Genomic DNA, 17,085 nt, shown 5'->3' on the forward strand with positions numbered 1-17,085 from the left:
ATACAACCAGAGCAACATACCACACTACTATGGACTGAACTATATGCCCCTCCTGAAATTCAAAAGCTGAAGCCCTAATACCATAAAAGGACTGCTGAAAGAAAGGAAGGAAGGAGAGAATTATGATTCAGTGCAGTTACAAAGCTACAGCCATGATCCACTCGAACTCATTTTTAAAAGAAGAGACACAATGTCAAGTGTTCTGTCTCCCCTGCTTCCATCTCTCTCTTCCTGGGATACAGAGAAGATGACTCACTAGGAACCCAATCTTCCCCACCTTGTTCTTGGATCTCCAGCCTCCAAAAGGGCAAGAAAGCAAATGTCTGTGGCTTAAACAACCTGGTTTATGGTACTGTTATAGTGTCCATAAACACACAGAATTGTTCTGTACTACCTTACCAAGGATGATGAGGTCACTGCTGTGTTTCTCTAGGGGCTCACTAATCGCAGGGGTCAGTCTTTTCCTAGAGATGAAACCCTCTGGGTTTCTACCTCTCTAGAACTGGATGCATGATGGCTGCCTGTCTTCACCACTTCAGATGAAAGGGCAGGCCATTCCATATATACCACCCATACTCAGGATTTTAAAGATCTGCCCTCCCCTGGTCCCCAGACATCTCTCATAATCTTGCACTAGCTTCTCCCATATTCAATGCACTCTGCCTCACTGAACTTTCCTGGTATTTATCAAATTAATTCCAACTTTGGGTCCTTAACTTACCTCTTCTTTCTCTTAAAATGCTCTTTCTCATACCTCCAAATGGAGGTTCCTCTTTGACATTCAGACTTCCTCAGAGAAGTGTTTGCTCATTCCATCTAAAACAATGATCCCCACTGCCCTCTCACAGAGCTCTGCTCCACTCCCATTACAACACACATTCCCTAAGGCGGCTGTGTGCTTATGCACTGCCTGTCTTCTTACACTGCACAGGCAATGTTAAGTATTTTCACAGTGGACTCTCTTGTGCCTGGACAATTTCCAGCTTGCTATTTATCTTTGCATACTTTATCACTGTCAAGATAATGGTGAATGAGCAACCAACACTCTAGGCCTTTCTTATATTAAGAAGACACAGTCATTAAGACTCCCACTATAGTCCGCTCCAAAAGTGAGCAAGGGAGAAAAAAAAAAAAATGCTAACGTTTTCCTAGAAATATGTAGCCAGGTGTGAGTACTGTGAGGCATTTCACCTTCACCTCTAGCTTCAACACCCAAGAACATAGAAACTATGTGAAGAAATCTTAGTTGACCAGCAGATGATATTCACAAAGCACTTGGAATTGCATTTCCACAGCCCAGTCCCCTTACACACTACACAGGGAGAAAGGAGGCGCTAGGACAAGTCTAGGGCATTGTGATTTATCATAGCAGCTCCTTTCCAGGGTGTTACCTATTGCTGATGTTAATCCCCTTCTCCCTCATGGCATAAAGGAGCACAGCTATGCAGTATAAGGTCTCGGTGACATCTGGCATGGTCACTGTGGAGCTGGGTCTCCTGAGGCAGAAGAGCAGATGCTGGATGTCGTTCACGCAGCTGGAGAGGAGCACCATGACAGCCACCAAGGCCCAGACGTTAATGCCCTTCAAAGAGAGGTATACAGGATAGGAGGAGAAGCTAGACTCAGCCACAATCTGGAAACTAGTGAGGAAACTGATAGACATTTCCAGCATCTTATTTTACTGTGAATCTATAGTAAGACATTTAATCTTTCTGCCTCTTTCAAATTACCCAATGTATCAACAAGGAGAGAGCCACCTCAAGGGCTAGAGAAATGGCTCAGTGATTAAGAGCATTTGCTGTTCTTGTCCAGGACCTAGGGTCAGCACCTACATGGCAGCTCACAACCGCCTGTAACTCCAGTTCCAGGGGATCTCTTCAGACCTCCACAAGCTCCTATACTCATGTGTGGACCTATCTACATAAAAATATATATATAAATGCATATATTGGGTTGGGTCTGCTTTTGTTTTGTTTTGTTGTTGTTTTTGAGATAGGGTTTGTCTGTTTAGCCCTGGCTCTTCTGGAATTTGCTCTGTACACCAGGCTGGCCTCAAACTCAGAGATCCACCTGCCTCTGCTAGAATTAAGGGTGTGTGCTACTACTGTCTGGCTTATATTATTTTTAAAATATAAATGGCTATCATAAAGAAACCCTATCACTCCAAGTGTTCAGAGACTAGATAACTAGCATTCAAGAAGCTGAAAATAGGGCCTTTTATTTCTCCAAATAGATCATTAACAAGATTAATGCTATTCAGAGATTCAATCAAAAATTTGAATATTGGGCTGGAGAGATGGCTCAGCAGTTAAGAGCACTGACTCTTCTTCCAAAGCTCCTGAGTTCAATTCCCCCGCAACCATATAGTGTCTCACAACCACCTTGAATGAGATCTGGTGCCCTCTGCTGGCATGCAGGCAGAAGACTCTATGCATAATAAATAAAAAAAAAAAAACTTTAAAAACATTTTTGAATATATATATTATCTTCAATTAATCTTAATCAGCAACAGACTTCCAGTGAGAAATGATGTCACCATCCCCCAAAGTAACCCCACAACCTCTCAGTTCACATACCCCAGCAGATGCATAGAGGTCAGGTAGTTGTTGGCGCATGCACGCCTCAGCCTCCAAAAGCAGAGGGTGATCCCTCAGGCTCCACAGCACCCTCTCAGGGTCTACACTTGGGGAACATTTGGTAGTGGCTGTGTATCTGTAAAAGGCTCAGGAAATGAGTCCAGAAGGAAGACAATCGTGAGGAAAGACATGAGAAAGGACTTTGAAAACTGTCTCACAAACTGGAAGAAAGACACTCACCGGATGAGGTTCAGCACACATAAGTCCGAGTCCTTTTCTATGCCATGGCTCAAGAGAATGCCATCCACTTTGCTGACAGCCTGCTCTTCATTTATCAAGTATCGATGATACAGCTTTTTCCAAGGAATGAACTATGTAGTTGAAAAACAAAACGAAATAACATCCAGGCCATGATTCTTAGAAAGACTGAGACACCAACAAAGAAAACCTACCAAATACAAAGCAAATACAGCTCCCAATCCAAAGCTGGGCAGACCAGGGAGAAACTGTCTGCTTGAGTTGGAAACTAGGACAACTGGGCCTTGGTCTTGGCTCTAATACAAATGTCACAGGAGCTAGGAAAAGCTAGCACTTGGTTTTCTTATCTGAAGTACCAGGTGAGCAGCACTTCCAAGTTCCAAAAGCCATACTCACCTTAAGTCAACTGTTACATGACACAAAGGAAGGCATGATGGAATGATAATGCTACACAGTGACATCTTCACCAAAATGTGACAACATAGAGAGTAACACCATCTACTAGAGTATACAGATACGAAACAAACACTGACAGAACTGAATGAAGAAATATTTGGCAGAGATGTGTAAAGAGATGCTGGATTTGAACACACTACAGACTACTGAACCTAACAGATCCATACAGATGCTCAATCCAACAGGAGCAAAATCCAATCTCATCCCAAGCCCCATGAACATTCTCCACACTGGATCACATCCGGAGTCATAAGCCAGTCAATCAATTAAAATGGCTGAAGTTATACCACGAATCTTTTCAGTAACAACATGAGAACCTATGCTACCTATAACTTAAATCGGGCAGGCATTCCTGTTCTTGAGATGAGGTGTACATAGTAATGTAACTGAGGCTGGCCTGGTACTAATTATGTATAGCTGAGGCTGGTATTGAATTCATGATCCTCCTACCACCACCTACCTAGTGTTGGGATACAGGCATCTATCAGTGCATCTGGCTACACAGTGCACCCCTGGAATAACCAATGGGTCAAAGAAGAAATCACAAAGAAAGTACCCTAAGACAGGTGAAAACAAAGACACAAGGCAGCAAAACTTAGGAGACAGTGTGAAAACAGTGCTGGTCAGCAAGCTTACAGTTAAAATGTTTCTTTTTACAACAGAGAAGGACTGAGCATTTGTTAGAATGTCAAAGGTAGAGAATTTGCCTAGAAAGTGCAAGGCATAGGTTCAATCCCTAGCACTGAAAAAGATCTGAAAGAACAAACTACCTTCACACCTCAAAGAACAACAAAAATGGACCTCAACTCAAAACCAGCAGAAGGAAGGAAATTACAAAGGGTAGAGCAGAACTGGACACAGCAGGGCACATCTATAACCAGAGATGGAGAGGTGAAAACAGGAGAATAAAGAATTGGAAGGTAGTCCGGAATGCATAAAGAGACTGCCTGAAAACAGCAATAATAACAGTAATGATATTAATAACAGCCCTTAGCTAGATCAACTAAGAAAAAGGAACATTAAAATGAATGCCATAGAACTAAAAGGACTACAAAGGGGAAAAAATAGATAAATTCCTAGAAACACACATCCTACCAAGTCTGAATAATAGAAATAGAAAATTTAAACAGAATGATAATTAGTAAAGAAATAGAATCAAAAATCCAAACTTCCATCATAAAGAAGCCTAGGACCAGATGGCTTCCCTGGGGAATCCTACAGAACATTTAATGAACAATCAACACCAGCATGCCTCACACTCTGCCAAAAGACTGAAGAGAAGGGAAAGGAGCCAAATTCCTTTGGTGAGGCCAACACTGTTGTAACATGAGAGCCAGACATAGATGCTACAAGAACCTGCAAGCCATGGCAGACTACTGAAAATAAAGACATGCATTGCTGTTGCTGATGATCCGAGTGGCATTGCTGTTAACATTTTGGGAGGGAAGTGCAAGCTTGGATGTGGTCCCAAGAAATCTTGGCAAACAAAAAACCGTTATTTAACCCCACCACCAGGACTCAGCTCACACAAGAAAGTTTGCCATGTAGTTGACAGAAACAGTATGAGCAAACAAGGTTCACATCTAAAGTCATAAAAACATTTCTCAGGAACTAAGTAAAACCCTACAGTAGAATGCTAAAGTGACATGAAACTTCTCCCAACATCTTTTGTACTTAGCTTTCCTGTTTGAGGCTGTACAAAATTCAGCTCATGGATCTCTGAGATCTAAAACTTTGAGGTTTAGTGTGAAGGCTGCATTTAGCAGCTGGGCAGTTGTCACTGTGCTACAAAATAACATACTGAATTGTACCATAAATGCTATTGATAGTGTTTAGATCACCACAAGAAAAAGAGAAAGTCAAGAGTGTAATGAATGTACAAAGAAAATATTCAGAGGAGTGGTCTGAAGACTAAGCTTACCATAAACAGTATCATGTTGAGAAAATACAAACAAAAAAGATGATCAAGAGCCAAGAAAAACAAAAGAATAATGACAATTCTACAGGGAGCAACTAAACTACCTCCCTGATGGACAGAGGAGAGTCTGAACAAAAGTACTTTCCCCAGCATGATTGTACAAAAAAGTAGAAAAGGCAAAAAAACAGGCAGTCCCTCTGCCCGTTCTGTGCACAGAAAACATAAATATTAAATGATTCAAACAGGGAAGAGAAAAAAGCCATGGAAGAGAATGGGTTACTAAAACCGAATACAGTAACATAATTACACCACCAGAGGTATCAATTGCTATAATATTGAAAAGGAAGTGATGAACTTCAATGGGACAGAATGGGAAGGCATAGTTCCTACAACTGATAAGCTTTGACGAACAAGTGAGATGGCAACAAGTAAGGTATGGTGACCTTTCTCTAAGTGGCATGGGGGAATTACATCACGTGGTGGCCCAAATATGCAGTGTATGACCTGGGTATAGCAAATCATGTGCTTCAGAGAGAAAACAGAACTGCGAGAAGTGATTTGGAAGGTTCGTCAGGACAAGCTTGGATGGCCCAGATGCCTAAGGAGTTTGTACTTTATTCATGAAGCAAACGGAAACCACCACTTTGAAAAGGTCCTCTCCTCAGAAATCTGCACTAAGTAAAGCTAATCTGTATGCTGCTCAAGGCCTGAGCACTTCACTTACCAGTGGGTCACTGATTATTTCCCTCCAAAGGTGGCACACCAAGCTGAGGTTCCAGTAGAGGTCTTCCACTGGGAGGAAGGCGAAGATGTGCCTCAGGACTTCATTAGGCAGCCTACAAATGTGGCTGGGTACCTCTTGGCAAGGCAAAGTTCCAAGAAGCCCATAGTATGAGTCAGGAAAGGGATCAGGACCAATGTCTTCAATGTCTCGGCCAGGTTCTCTAGACTCTGTAAAGCACTGTGACAAACCATCCTCTGCTTCTTGCTTGGCCTCCCTAAGCCTTGTACATGATGAGAGCAAACGATGGCGTGGAGTCTTCTTAGTAACTCCATCCCACTGGCTGGCCTCTGCCGTTTTATTGCTCTCTTCCTCAAAGGAACGAGATCGTTTCCTGGCAGGAAGAGCAGATCCTGATGAGCCCAGCCTCACTTCTCTATTATCGTCCTGAGGCAAAGTACAACTGCTCTCTGCAGGAAAAATCATATCACCCTCAGAGTCCTGACAGCTGTTCCGGCCAACAGAATTGCTTTTGGCCATGTCATTGGTACAACGCTGGTGGCCAGCTAGGAAGAACTCAGTAATAAGTCTCTGACATCCTTGACCTGTGTAGAGAGAACCCAAACAGAACAGAAAAGGAAAAAAAAAAAAAAAAATCAATGGCTATTGACATACAGTAGACCCAAATAAGATTATCAACTTACCTATATTAACGGGAAAGAAACTCTAGTGTGCTTATGGGTCAGATGGTCATATTAATAAATAGCTAATACAAAAATAATCATACAAATTAAGAAAGAGACAACTGATGTCCATTGACCAACACTCTATGATGCAAACATATATACGCATAAGGTCAGATGCCACACACTGCACACCGGAGTGGGCAAAAGAAATGGCTCTCACATTCACATCCCAGACCCAGTGCAGCTTTCTGGCTTGTACCTACAATAGCAATTCTAAGTTTGTATGAGCAGAAAAAAATATGTTTTTTCAGGCCCAGAAGTGTCTATTCTTCATCTGACCATTCAAATAAGTTTAATTTATTTTTATTTCCTACTATAATCTGTCACTTTTAAACCGGAATTTTCTCATTGTATTAGCATGACACCCAGTCTCTTCTTCACACGTACTCAAATCAGCATTTACTACGTACATCTACTTTTGAGAGGACTACGAAGTGACATTCCCAGACCTTAATACCTTCCAAGTCAGAGCCCAAACAATGGTGATCTCAGAAATCACTACAGCTTTTTCTAAATAAAGTATCAATGTACAACAATATACATGGTTCCTTTCTAAATGGTAAAGCCAAAATTCTTACCTTAGAAAGAAAGAGAATGGATTGAAATCAGAATTAGCCTTTAAATGGATTAACAGACATGAAATTAATGGCATATCAGGGAGAAGGATATCAATTATAATTGCTTCCAGAGCAATAGGAAAGACAGGGTCTCACACCAGTAAGGGCTGGCTAAATCCAGATTCTTCTTAATTGCCAAAGTCAGTCAGTCACACCACAAGTGAAAACACCACTACGCACTCAGCATCAGAGACCCAAGGAACTAACAAGATACGAGAGAAATTGGCTTATCCACAAAAGGCAAACTGAACTTCAGAACTTAGAATTAAGTATGAGACTTATGCCAATTAAAAAAAAATAGAGTTTTTAAATAAAAAACCAAAAACAAACAAACAAAACCCAAGCCTGTCAGCTGGTGTGAGAATGAGTCCATTACAGTATCAGGGAAGCATGTTAACAGATTCTAGGACTCTGTGTGACATGGTAGAAGATTGTCATGTTCAAGGGTATTATATTAGGCTTATTGGACAGACCAGGTACCAAGAAGCAAGGGCACAATTGGTGAATCTCTGGGGGAAACACAGGCCTGTGAGCCAGTTACTCTGGAGGCTGAGGAGGAGGATGAGAAGTTTAGTGAGAGCTCATCTCAAGACAAAAATCAGAAAGAGTGGGGATGTAGCTCCTGGTAGAACACATAGAATTCTAGGTTCAACAACCAGTCCTATATACAACAACCAAAAGAAAAAGCACCACCACAGGCAGGAACATTCTAAAGGAAAATACTGACCCTGTGGACCTCCTAACAGGCTAGCCAAGATGCTTGCAGACTGGGTGACTGGTGGAACAGTGACAGTGGTCTGTGTCTTTTACTACTTTATAATTATGGATGCTGACAGGGTCTCTTGGGCTCTAACATTATAGAAGGACAGAATTTCCATGGAAAACATACAAATAATGAATGTGTCAACCTGTTTTAACAGGTCTGGAAAACTAAGCAATGACATTTACAAATACTTGTATGAATGAAACTAGAAGACATTCAAAGTTCACACCAACTACAGATTTTGAAAAAGAAGATACTTTTTTGAAGACATACCCCTATTGCCTCCTTTTGTTCTGAGTCTAGGATAGAGGCCATGGTTTGGGTCTCTGTTTGTCCATCTCTGACTGAAGGGCTGAGTCGAGGCCAAATGTGTCCAGGCCAAATGCTGGCAGTCAACTGCTGTAAGATGTTTCCGCTTGAATCGTCTCACTGTTTTGGAATGAGAAGAAGTGGTATACTTACTAGTTACTCCCAAACACAGACAGACACTAGCCAGTGAATTACACTCAAGTTATAGGAATACACTGAGGACTGATTTTGAAGAACACCACACTAATTTGGAGTCTGTAGAGGGTACAGGGAAGAGGCCTTAAGGAGTGAAAGGATGTTATACAAAAGAAGTCGCCATTAATGGATAACAGACTTAGCAACTTTCCCAGCCTTCATTTAAGCCACATTTCTATAACAACCACAGAAAATTAAGAGCTGGCTATAACTTTATTTTAAAAATAAAAACTTAGGCTGGGAGATGTTGGTGCATGCCTTTCCCAACACTCGGAAGGCAGAGGCAGGAGGATCTCCGTGAGTTTGAGGCCAGCCTGGTCTACAGAGCAAATTTCAGGACAGGCTCCAAAGCTACACAGAGAAACCCTGTCTCAAAAAAACAAAAATATTAAAATAAAATAAAAATTTGGGGTTTTTGTTTGTTTGCTTGCTTGCTTGCTTTTTGTTTGGAGATAGGGACTTCCCAGGTTACCTTGGCTAGCCTAGAACTCAGAGATCCTCCTGTCAGCCAAAATGAAAATTTTTAGTTTACTTTCTATCAAAGGAATGACTTAAACTACTTCTTTTAAATTGCAACTTTTAAAAAGACAAGTATGAGGACTTGAGTTCATATCCTAGAACCCATGTATAAAAAAAAAAAAAAAAATGGGCACATCAGCTTAGGGGCTGTGGATCTCACCTGGGGAGGCTAAAACAGGAGGACCCCCAGAGCTCACTGGCCAGCCTGTCTAGCCGAATCGGCAAACTCTAGGTTCAGTGAAAGACCCTTTATTACAAAGTAAGATAGAGAGTGATAAGTGAGACATCCACTATCAACTTCTGGCTTCTGTGAATTCATGTGTGTGTGTGTGTGTGTGTGTGTGTGTGTGCATGTGCCAGGAGACATACATACATACATACACATGCATGCACGTGCATTCAGAAGATACATATAATAAGGCCCTGGGTTTCAAAAGATAAAATACTGAGTATAACTACAGATCATGCTTTCTAAGACTACTCCTGCTCAGTATCCAGCCAGTTGTGAAATCACCATCCCAATTGCAGTTAATTCTTTGAAGTTTTAATATAAGTTTTTAAAAATTATACTCCATGAATACTGTAAGACATCTAAAAAATTATTTCCATACACACTAATAGTCCTCCAGGACTTCCTAAAAAGACGATGGAGACCTTATGACTATCTCAATTCAGAAGACATAGCACTACCATGTTAGGCACTGTGACTGAATACACACATGCACTGCAACTGAATATACACAACATGACTCTCATGAAGGAAGTACTGGGTAGTTCTAACTTAGGACATTTAACTTTTATCATAGAGGTGCTACTGATTAATGAGAAAACACACAGAGAAAATCAAAATCATATGCAAAGTTACCCACCTACTTGTATTTAGCAAAGCTTATCTAACTTGAATAAAATGTGGAAATATAGACAGGAAGTACAAGGCAGCCCAACTGTGGCCAATCTACTGTTCCTGTGTTCCTAGAAATGCCTTAAACAACAGCAAGCAATAAGTCTCAGTCACATACTTAAAACAAAATCACATGTTTAATCCCAGTACTCAGGATAGGATTCGATGAGTTCAAGGACAACCTAGACTACATAGTGAGCTCCAGGTCAGTCAGGGTTATAGTGAGACCCTATCTCAAAAAAAAAAAAAAATCTTTTCAATTTCAGTTTTGCAAATACACTGTTTTTGTTGAAATCTCTGTTCACTAAACACCAAAATATATTCACCCGTAAGGAAGCAAGACAGTTAATTTTTTTCTATATTTAAAAAGTTTGAATTTGTTTATATTCAAACAAAATGAGAGTAACAAAATGGAAATTCTCATTATTTTAAAAGACTTGATGACAGGTGAGATTACTCGGTGGATTAAAAACATTTCATAAACCAGGCGGTGGTGGCACACGCCTTTAATCCCAGCATTTGAGAGGCAGAGGCAGGCAGATCTCTGTGAGTTCAAGGCCAGCCTGGTCTACAGAGCTACACAGAGAAACCCTGTCTCAAAAAATCAAAAACACTTGTCATGTAAGCCTGACAAACTGAGGTCTATCCCCAGAACCCAAGGTGGAAGATGAAAGGAAGCTCTTCACACCTGTCCTTTGACCTCCACATGCACTCCGTACATGCCTGCCATGGCATGTACACACTCACATTTACACAGACACACACAATACTGTTTTTGTTGTAATGAGAATTGAAATTTTACCTTTCCTGTTCAGACCCTTGCAGATTATACACAAACCCAATTATTATTTTGGCTGTAAGAAGGAAACCTACAAGAGGCTTTCCCAAGTACAAACACATCTGGGCCATGGTCACTCCAAGGACAGCTGCTAGCCTCTAACTTCCAAGTCAACTGACCCTGAGACCCACAATAGGAGTCTCTGCTTAACTCTCAAAACATCTAACTGCTTCAAAGCTGACATGCACAGTGTGTCTAATCATAACTGATGATATCAGACAATAGTTACCACTAGTCAGAAGATATCTCACATAAATTGGCCTGGATGGAGATGCTCTCATGAATAAAATCACCAAGAAGATAAGCATTACTCAATTTATATGATCTAGCACCATGTGGCCAGTCACATGCTTAGCTGAGTGGAATAAGTCAGATAATAGAAAGCTCCTGCAAATCAATGAAAAGAAGCATTCTCAATTACCATGTTCATCAGTTAAGAATTCAGATGCCTACCCAAATCTACAACACAATCTCTGGTTTATAGACTAACTTGAGCAATACAAAACAGAAGTCAATGGATTCCTCTACATCTGTATACATGCATATCTAGCAGTAATCTTGGAACATTTTTGTAAAGCAGGTAAGAATGGCTTCATTCCAATCAACTAATTAACAACAACGCACTAATCAAGAGAAAGCTAAGGCATCGATAATGACCATCAACACACATATGTCTTAATCATATGCCTAGGAATAAAAAACACATGTAAATTTGCTCCAAGGTAAGCAAATTCTCTGCCTTTTCCCACTGTTGTACCCTCTGCATGCAGCATAGTGGCAGAAACATAATACATTCCTGGGGACTGAATGCTCGTGTGTTCCCCAAATTCTTATGTTGAGATTCTAACCACCAGTGTTATGCTATTAAGAATCAGGACTAGTCAGGTATGGAGGTGCATGCTTGCAATCCCAGCATTTGGAAGGTAGAGACAGCAGGCCAGACTTGGCCTCAAAGTCAGTTCAAGTTTGTCCGGAGCTCCATGAGACCCTGTCAAGAAGGGGTGGGGGGAGGCAACCTGGATCATTAGGTCATAAGGGAGGAGCCCCATGAACCGGATTAAAACCCTATCAAAGAAAATCCAAGGGTCAGAGATGTTATTTAGAAGTAAAAGTAAAATAACTGTCCACCATGTGCAAAGTCTTGGGTTCAGTCCTCAAACCACAAAAATAAAAGCAAACAAGAAGGTCAGAGTGTTCCGTTGCTACTTCATCCACCTGAGAACACAGTGAAAAGACAACCATCCATGAACCAGGAAGCAATCCTTTACAAGACACCAGTCAGGTAACTGTTTGATCTTGGACTTTGCAGCTTCCAGACTGTAAAAAATAAATTTTTGCTATTTATAAACTATCTAGTCTTTGGCCTTTTGTTATAGAATCTGAAAGGACTAACAGAGCATGCTTAGTAAACACTACATGAGTGCAGGAAAAGCAAGGCAGGGTAGAAGTGGTACAGGAATCTAATTCTACATCACTATGACTTTTATGGAGAACTTGGCAACAGCAGGTCCTCAGCCTCCCCAAAAGACCTCCTCAAAGGAGGACATATAAGAAAACATCAAAAATGTTTGATCTCAAAAGGATCTGTTATGGGGAAAGAACAGAGGTGCATTTTTTATTTGTATTTATTTCATGAAATATACTTGAATCTAAAATGCTTGTGGAGAAGATTAAATGCTTGCAGAATCATAACAAAGGCACAAGAATGAAGGAGCTAAGAACTGTTAGAACAGCATTATGCCAGTTATGTGGCCCAGGCTATTTATTTCTCCTCTTCCTTAGCACAAACCCTCTTCACATCTTGTTTCTGATGCAGCTGGTCTCGCTTTAAGCCTGGTCCCTTAGCAATACCAGGCACATAAAAGGATGTATGCCCCTTCAAGTTCTGCCCCCATTCCCCCCCCCAAGTTAAATGGGCTGATTCCTCTGGATGCTACTACAATATTCTAGAACACGATATGACTTTTTGTTCTTAGGATACCCACGGGAAGAATTCTCCTAGCAGCCTGAGCTTTAAAAAGAACCTCCTCCACCAAACACACATACATACAAAAACACCCATGAGCTACCACCACCTGGAACCATTTTAGATTGTTATATGATTTAAAAATAAAGTTTACAGGGCTGGAGAGATGGCTCAGAGGTTAAGAGCACTGACTGCTCTTCCAGAGGTCCTGAGTTCAATTCCCAGCAACCACATGGTGGCTCACAACCATCCATTATGAGACCTGGTGCCCTCTTCTGGTGTGCAGATATATATGGGAGCAGAATGCTGTATACACAATAAATAAATAAATTCTTTAAAAAAAAAATAAAGTTTACTATCAGGTCACTTCATGTTTGGAGCTATTTGCTATTGCAACCAACTTTATGCTAATAATTCCAGGATTACTTAAAATTGACACCAAATAATCCCATTATCTTTATTACTCATACTTTAAAAGCCCTCTGGAACTTACAGATTATAGACCTAAATGAACAAGATGATGAAGATAGTTAACTTCTTAGACTTCCTGGAGAGGCTGATTACTGAAGAAGAAGATCCTAGTACAAGGTTCCTAACTGGAGAGAACACTGCTATGTATCACAACCAAAGATAGTTGGTAACAAATATACTGAAAACATTAACTGTAACAGAAATGTCACTATACAGCCAATAGTATAGACTCAAAATGGGAAAAAAAAAACTTACAAATATTTTGTCCCCTTTTAACTCTGAAACAAACAAAAACAAAGCAAAAAAAAAAAAAAAAAACACCAAGCACAGGAAGAGATTACACTCAGTTCTCATTCCCCTCTCTGGCATTCAGTCTTCTGTAAAGCCAGGATCTACCAGCCAAAGATCCACGTCAGTTGGCCCAATCTTTGTTACAGGGAGTATAAGGGGAAATGATGCTGGTATATATGCATCAGGAGGCCAGGTCAACCAACCTAGCGTGTCATTCCTCAGCATCTATCCTGTTTTTAACAGACAGGTCTCTAGTTGGGACCCAGGGCTCACCTAATACAGTGAGACTGACTGGCTAGCAAACCCGTCTGTGCTACCTGTCTTGTCTCCCCAGTGCTGAGATTACAAGGCATGCATGGTAACGCACAGCTTTTTATATGGTGCTAAGGATCCAACTCAGGTCCTCATGCTTGACTGGCAAACACTTTACCAATTAAGCCATCTTCCCAGCTCAGCAGCCTCAATCTTCTGCAGTCACCTCATACCCTGAAGTACCTATGGCTTCCTTAAGAAAAGCACCCATTTATTATAGCAAGAAAGGAAGGGCTGAGCTGTTCATTCTATGTTCCTCAGAAAGAATGATAGAAAACAAACATATTTTTTGTCCACAATACATCTTTATATACTTGAAATTTTTTCCTATTATTCATTCATTCCTCCATCTATTCATGTATCTACTGCATCCCAGATTTACTATGAACTTCATGAGAGCATTCCTTATGGTATCCTTGTTGCTAATGCTATTTTAGACATTGGAGAGCATACAAAAATAAGTAAGTCTGACCATAAGGCAGCTAACAAAACAAACACAAATTGCTAAACATACAGCAATCCAAGCGCTACATAAATACATGCATAAGGGCCTATGGTAGTAAATATAATTAGGATCATTGGAAGAAGCTCCATGAAGAGTTGAGTTGTAAATGATGAATGGAAATCAGTTAGGCATAAGAAAACAATCTGAAGAAAAACAAACAAACAAAAAAACAAACAAAGGCATAGCAAAGCCCTCTGTGACAAAAAAGTTTCATTTCTAATAGGGAATGATAGGTAACAAGGCTGGAAAATAAACTTGGGGCCAGAGACTACAAAGGTCCTCTTATATACTGCTGAAGAAATTTCCCTTTATTGCATAGACAATTCAGAGTTTTGTGCAGTTTTTAAAAGCAAAGTCATTACACAATCAAGTTTAGATAGACATGAAGATAGTCAGCAAAACAAATCAGAAAGTCATGGTACCAAGTTAAACAGGAACTGGACAGGGCCTGAGAGTACAAGTTGGGTAGAAAGGGCAGGTGGGTATCAACAAGGTGTTAAGAGTTAAGATATAAATCAAGGATAACTGAAGTTTCTTATGCAACAGTAAGAGAAATGGCATCATTAGCTATGTAAAAAAGCAAAGGAGAAATAGCTATTTTAATAGTTTTTCCCAGAGTGAGAGAAAGACCTAAAGTTTTAATTTATAAAAATAATTTTTCACTAGGCATGGTGGCACACGCCTTTAATCCCAGCACTCTGGAGGCAGAGGCAGGAGGATCTCTGTGGGTTCAAGGTCAGCCTAATCTACAGAGCAAGTTCCAGGACAGCTAGAGCCATTACACAGAGAAACCCTGTCTCAAACAACAACAAATAATAAATAAAAATTTAAAAACCCAGGATTTCTTCTGCTGTTTTTTGTTTTGTTTTGTTTGTTGTTGGTTTGTTTTGCTCTGCTGCAGTAGGGTCTTAGAACAAGTCCAGCTAAGTGCTGGGATAACAAGTGTGTGCCACCATGTCCATATTATTTTGTTTTTAAAGGTTCTGTTTTTGTTTTGTTTTGTTTTTTACAGGAATACCTGGTTAAGCTCCAGAAAAGGTCTATGAAATGTAAGAGCGCCTTCTAAAAGCATGTGACTGACCACTGACAACATGAGAGTTGGCTCTGGTGATAAATTTCTAGAAGTTATTTCACAGCCAGAACAGCAAAGACAGAATCTAAATTTGTCTCTAAACTAAAGTCAGCCTGGAAGGGGTAGAAAAATAGAAGAAGAAGAAAAAGACATAGTAACACATTTGAAATTAGAATCTAAATAGTTTTACGTATTCACAAGTCAGGAAACATGTTAAAGAATGGGTTCTTCAATGAAGACACCCAAATGCCACAGATCCACGAGATACAGCAAAAGTCAGGTAGAAAATCCCAATTCCAATGACAGCTACATGGAAATTTAGACAGTAAAGGTCAGGCCATAAACTCCAAAAACCTTCACTAAAGAAATGGTCAGCTCGACCAAACAGACAGAACAGCAATAGCCCTATTACTAAGCTTCAAGCACAAGTACCCACTACTCTCCAAATCACAAGGGCTGTGGGACAGATTCACAAACAATATCTAGTTTCCCAAAGGAAAACAGACAACAAAGTAAATTCATGAAGCAGAGGAGAGGCAGAAGCTTACTTAGAACACCAATTAAATAACCAATTATCCTGGACTTCAAATATTTCATCTTCTTGTGAACCACGGGTCTCAGTTTTGTTTAAATAATGGGAAACTAGAGATATAAAGCAAAAATCCATCACCATTTGTAAGGAAGGAGTAGGTAGCCCAGACTAGCCTCGAACTCCAGGTCCTCCTATTTTAGTCTCCCAAATGTTGAGACTTAAAACCATGCAAAATGGCAAAAAGTTTGAAACTACCAGATGCCTCAACTTACCAACACGTGGTAAAAATCACTAACTTCATTAGGCCTCAATGTCCTTGCCTCTAAAACCAGAATGCTACCTATGGGCTGTTTATGGAATAGACAATGACAGGCACTTTGTGAGCCAGAGTGCAGGGCCAAATGCAGAGAAACTGTTTTTTAAGCCTGACAAGTAGCGACTTCCATTTTTACCCCCCAAACAAACAAACATATCAATGGTTAAATATCCAGGTCCTCGAAAGGAATTAACAAAGCTTGCTCGGATCTCAATGAGCCTTCCAAAAGCCCCCAGGCCGCCTTATGTCCCCTGAATCACCAGTTCAGGCGAGGGGGTGGAAGACTACCAAGGCAAACACAAATGTCGGGAGCAGAATACAATGACTCGCCCAAGGTCAAAAACATTACAGTGTAGACAAGTCAGGCTTGCCAGCAGCAGAGGCTACTTCTCGAGTGTTGCCCCTTCCGGAACCTCAGGGAGCGGCGTAGGGACACCGGTCTGCAGAGATCCCCCGGCCTCCCCCACCTGACCATTGCGGGCGCGGCCAGCTCCTACATCCACCCTGTGCTCGGGCCCCACCCCCGAGGCCGAGACCCCTGCGCTGGGCCCCACAAGATAAAGTTTGCCCGGCTCGCACCCCACGCCAAGTCCACGGTCTCACGCACTATGGTGGCCCGGCCCAGGACCCAGCCGCCGACACCACCCGGCCGGTGCCGCTGGACATCCAGCCTTCTCTCGACCAGCAAGCCCCTCCTTTGGCCCAGACAGCGAGCAGAGACGACTGTAGACTTCCTCCGCGAGCTCCGCCTCCTCGCAGCCAAGATGCACCCTCCGCCGGAGACGACGGACGGACCCATGAAC

General features: G+C 41.2%; 1 protein-coding gene across 2 annotated transcripts in view; it reads right to left on the minus strand.

The window, feature by feature from the left end:
- Positions 1 to 17,047, minus strand: part of Fbh1 (F-box DNA helicase 1) — a 35,209-nt gene extending 18,162 nt beyond the window's left edge. The window contains exons 1-6 of one of the 2 annotated variants that reach the window (XM_027405114.2): positions 16,890 to 17,047; positions 8,329 to 8,484; positions 5,933 to 6,534; positions 2,817 to 2,947; positions 2,577 to 2,712; positions 1,392 to 1,582 (exon numbers count right to left, since the gene is read on the minus strand). In XM_027405114.2, the coding sequence (XP_027260915.1) occupies positions 1,392 to 1,582; positions 2,577 to 2,712; positions 2,817 to 2,947; positions 5,933 to 6,534; positions 8,329 to 8,484; position 16,890 (1,217 nt within the window). In that variant the 5' untranslated portion in view covers positions 16,891 to 17,047. Of the gene's footprint in view, positions 1 to 1,391; positions 1,583 to 2,576; positions 2,713 to 2,816; positions 2,948 to 5,932; positions 6,535 to 8,328; positions 8,485 to 16,861 lie in introns of both variants that reach the window. The other variant, XM_027405113.2, reaches the window with a different exon arrangement.
- Positions 17,048 to 17,085: the final 38 nt, after the last annotated feature.

The sequence above is a fragment of the Cricetulus griseus genome, chromosome 3, assembly GCF_003668045.3.
Source record: "Cricetulus griseus strain 17A/GY chromosome 3, alternate assembly CriGri-PICRH-1.0, whole genome shotgun sequence".
In the NCBI taxonomy this organism is placed as follows: Eukaryota; Metazoa; Chordata; class Mammalia; order Rodentia; family Cricetidae; genus Cricetulus; species Cricetulus griseus.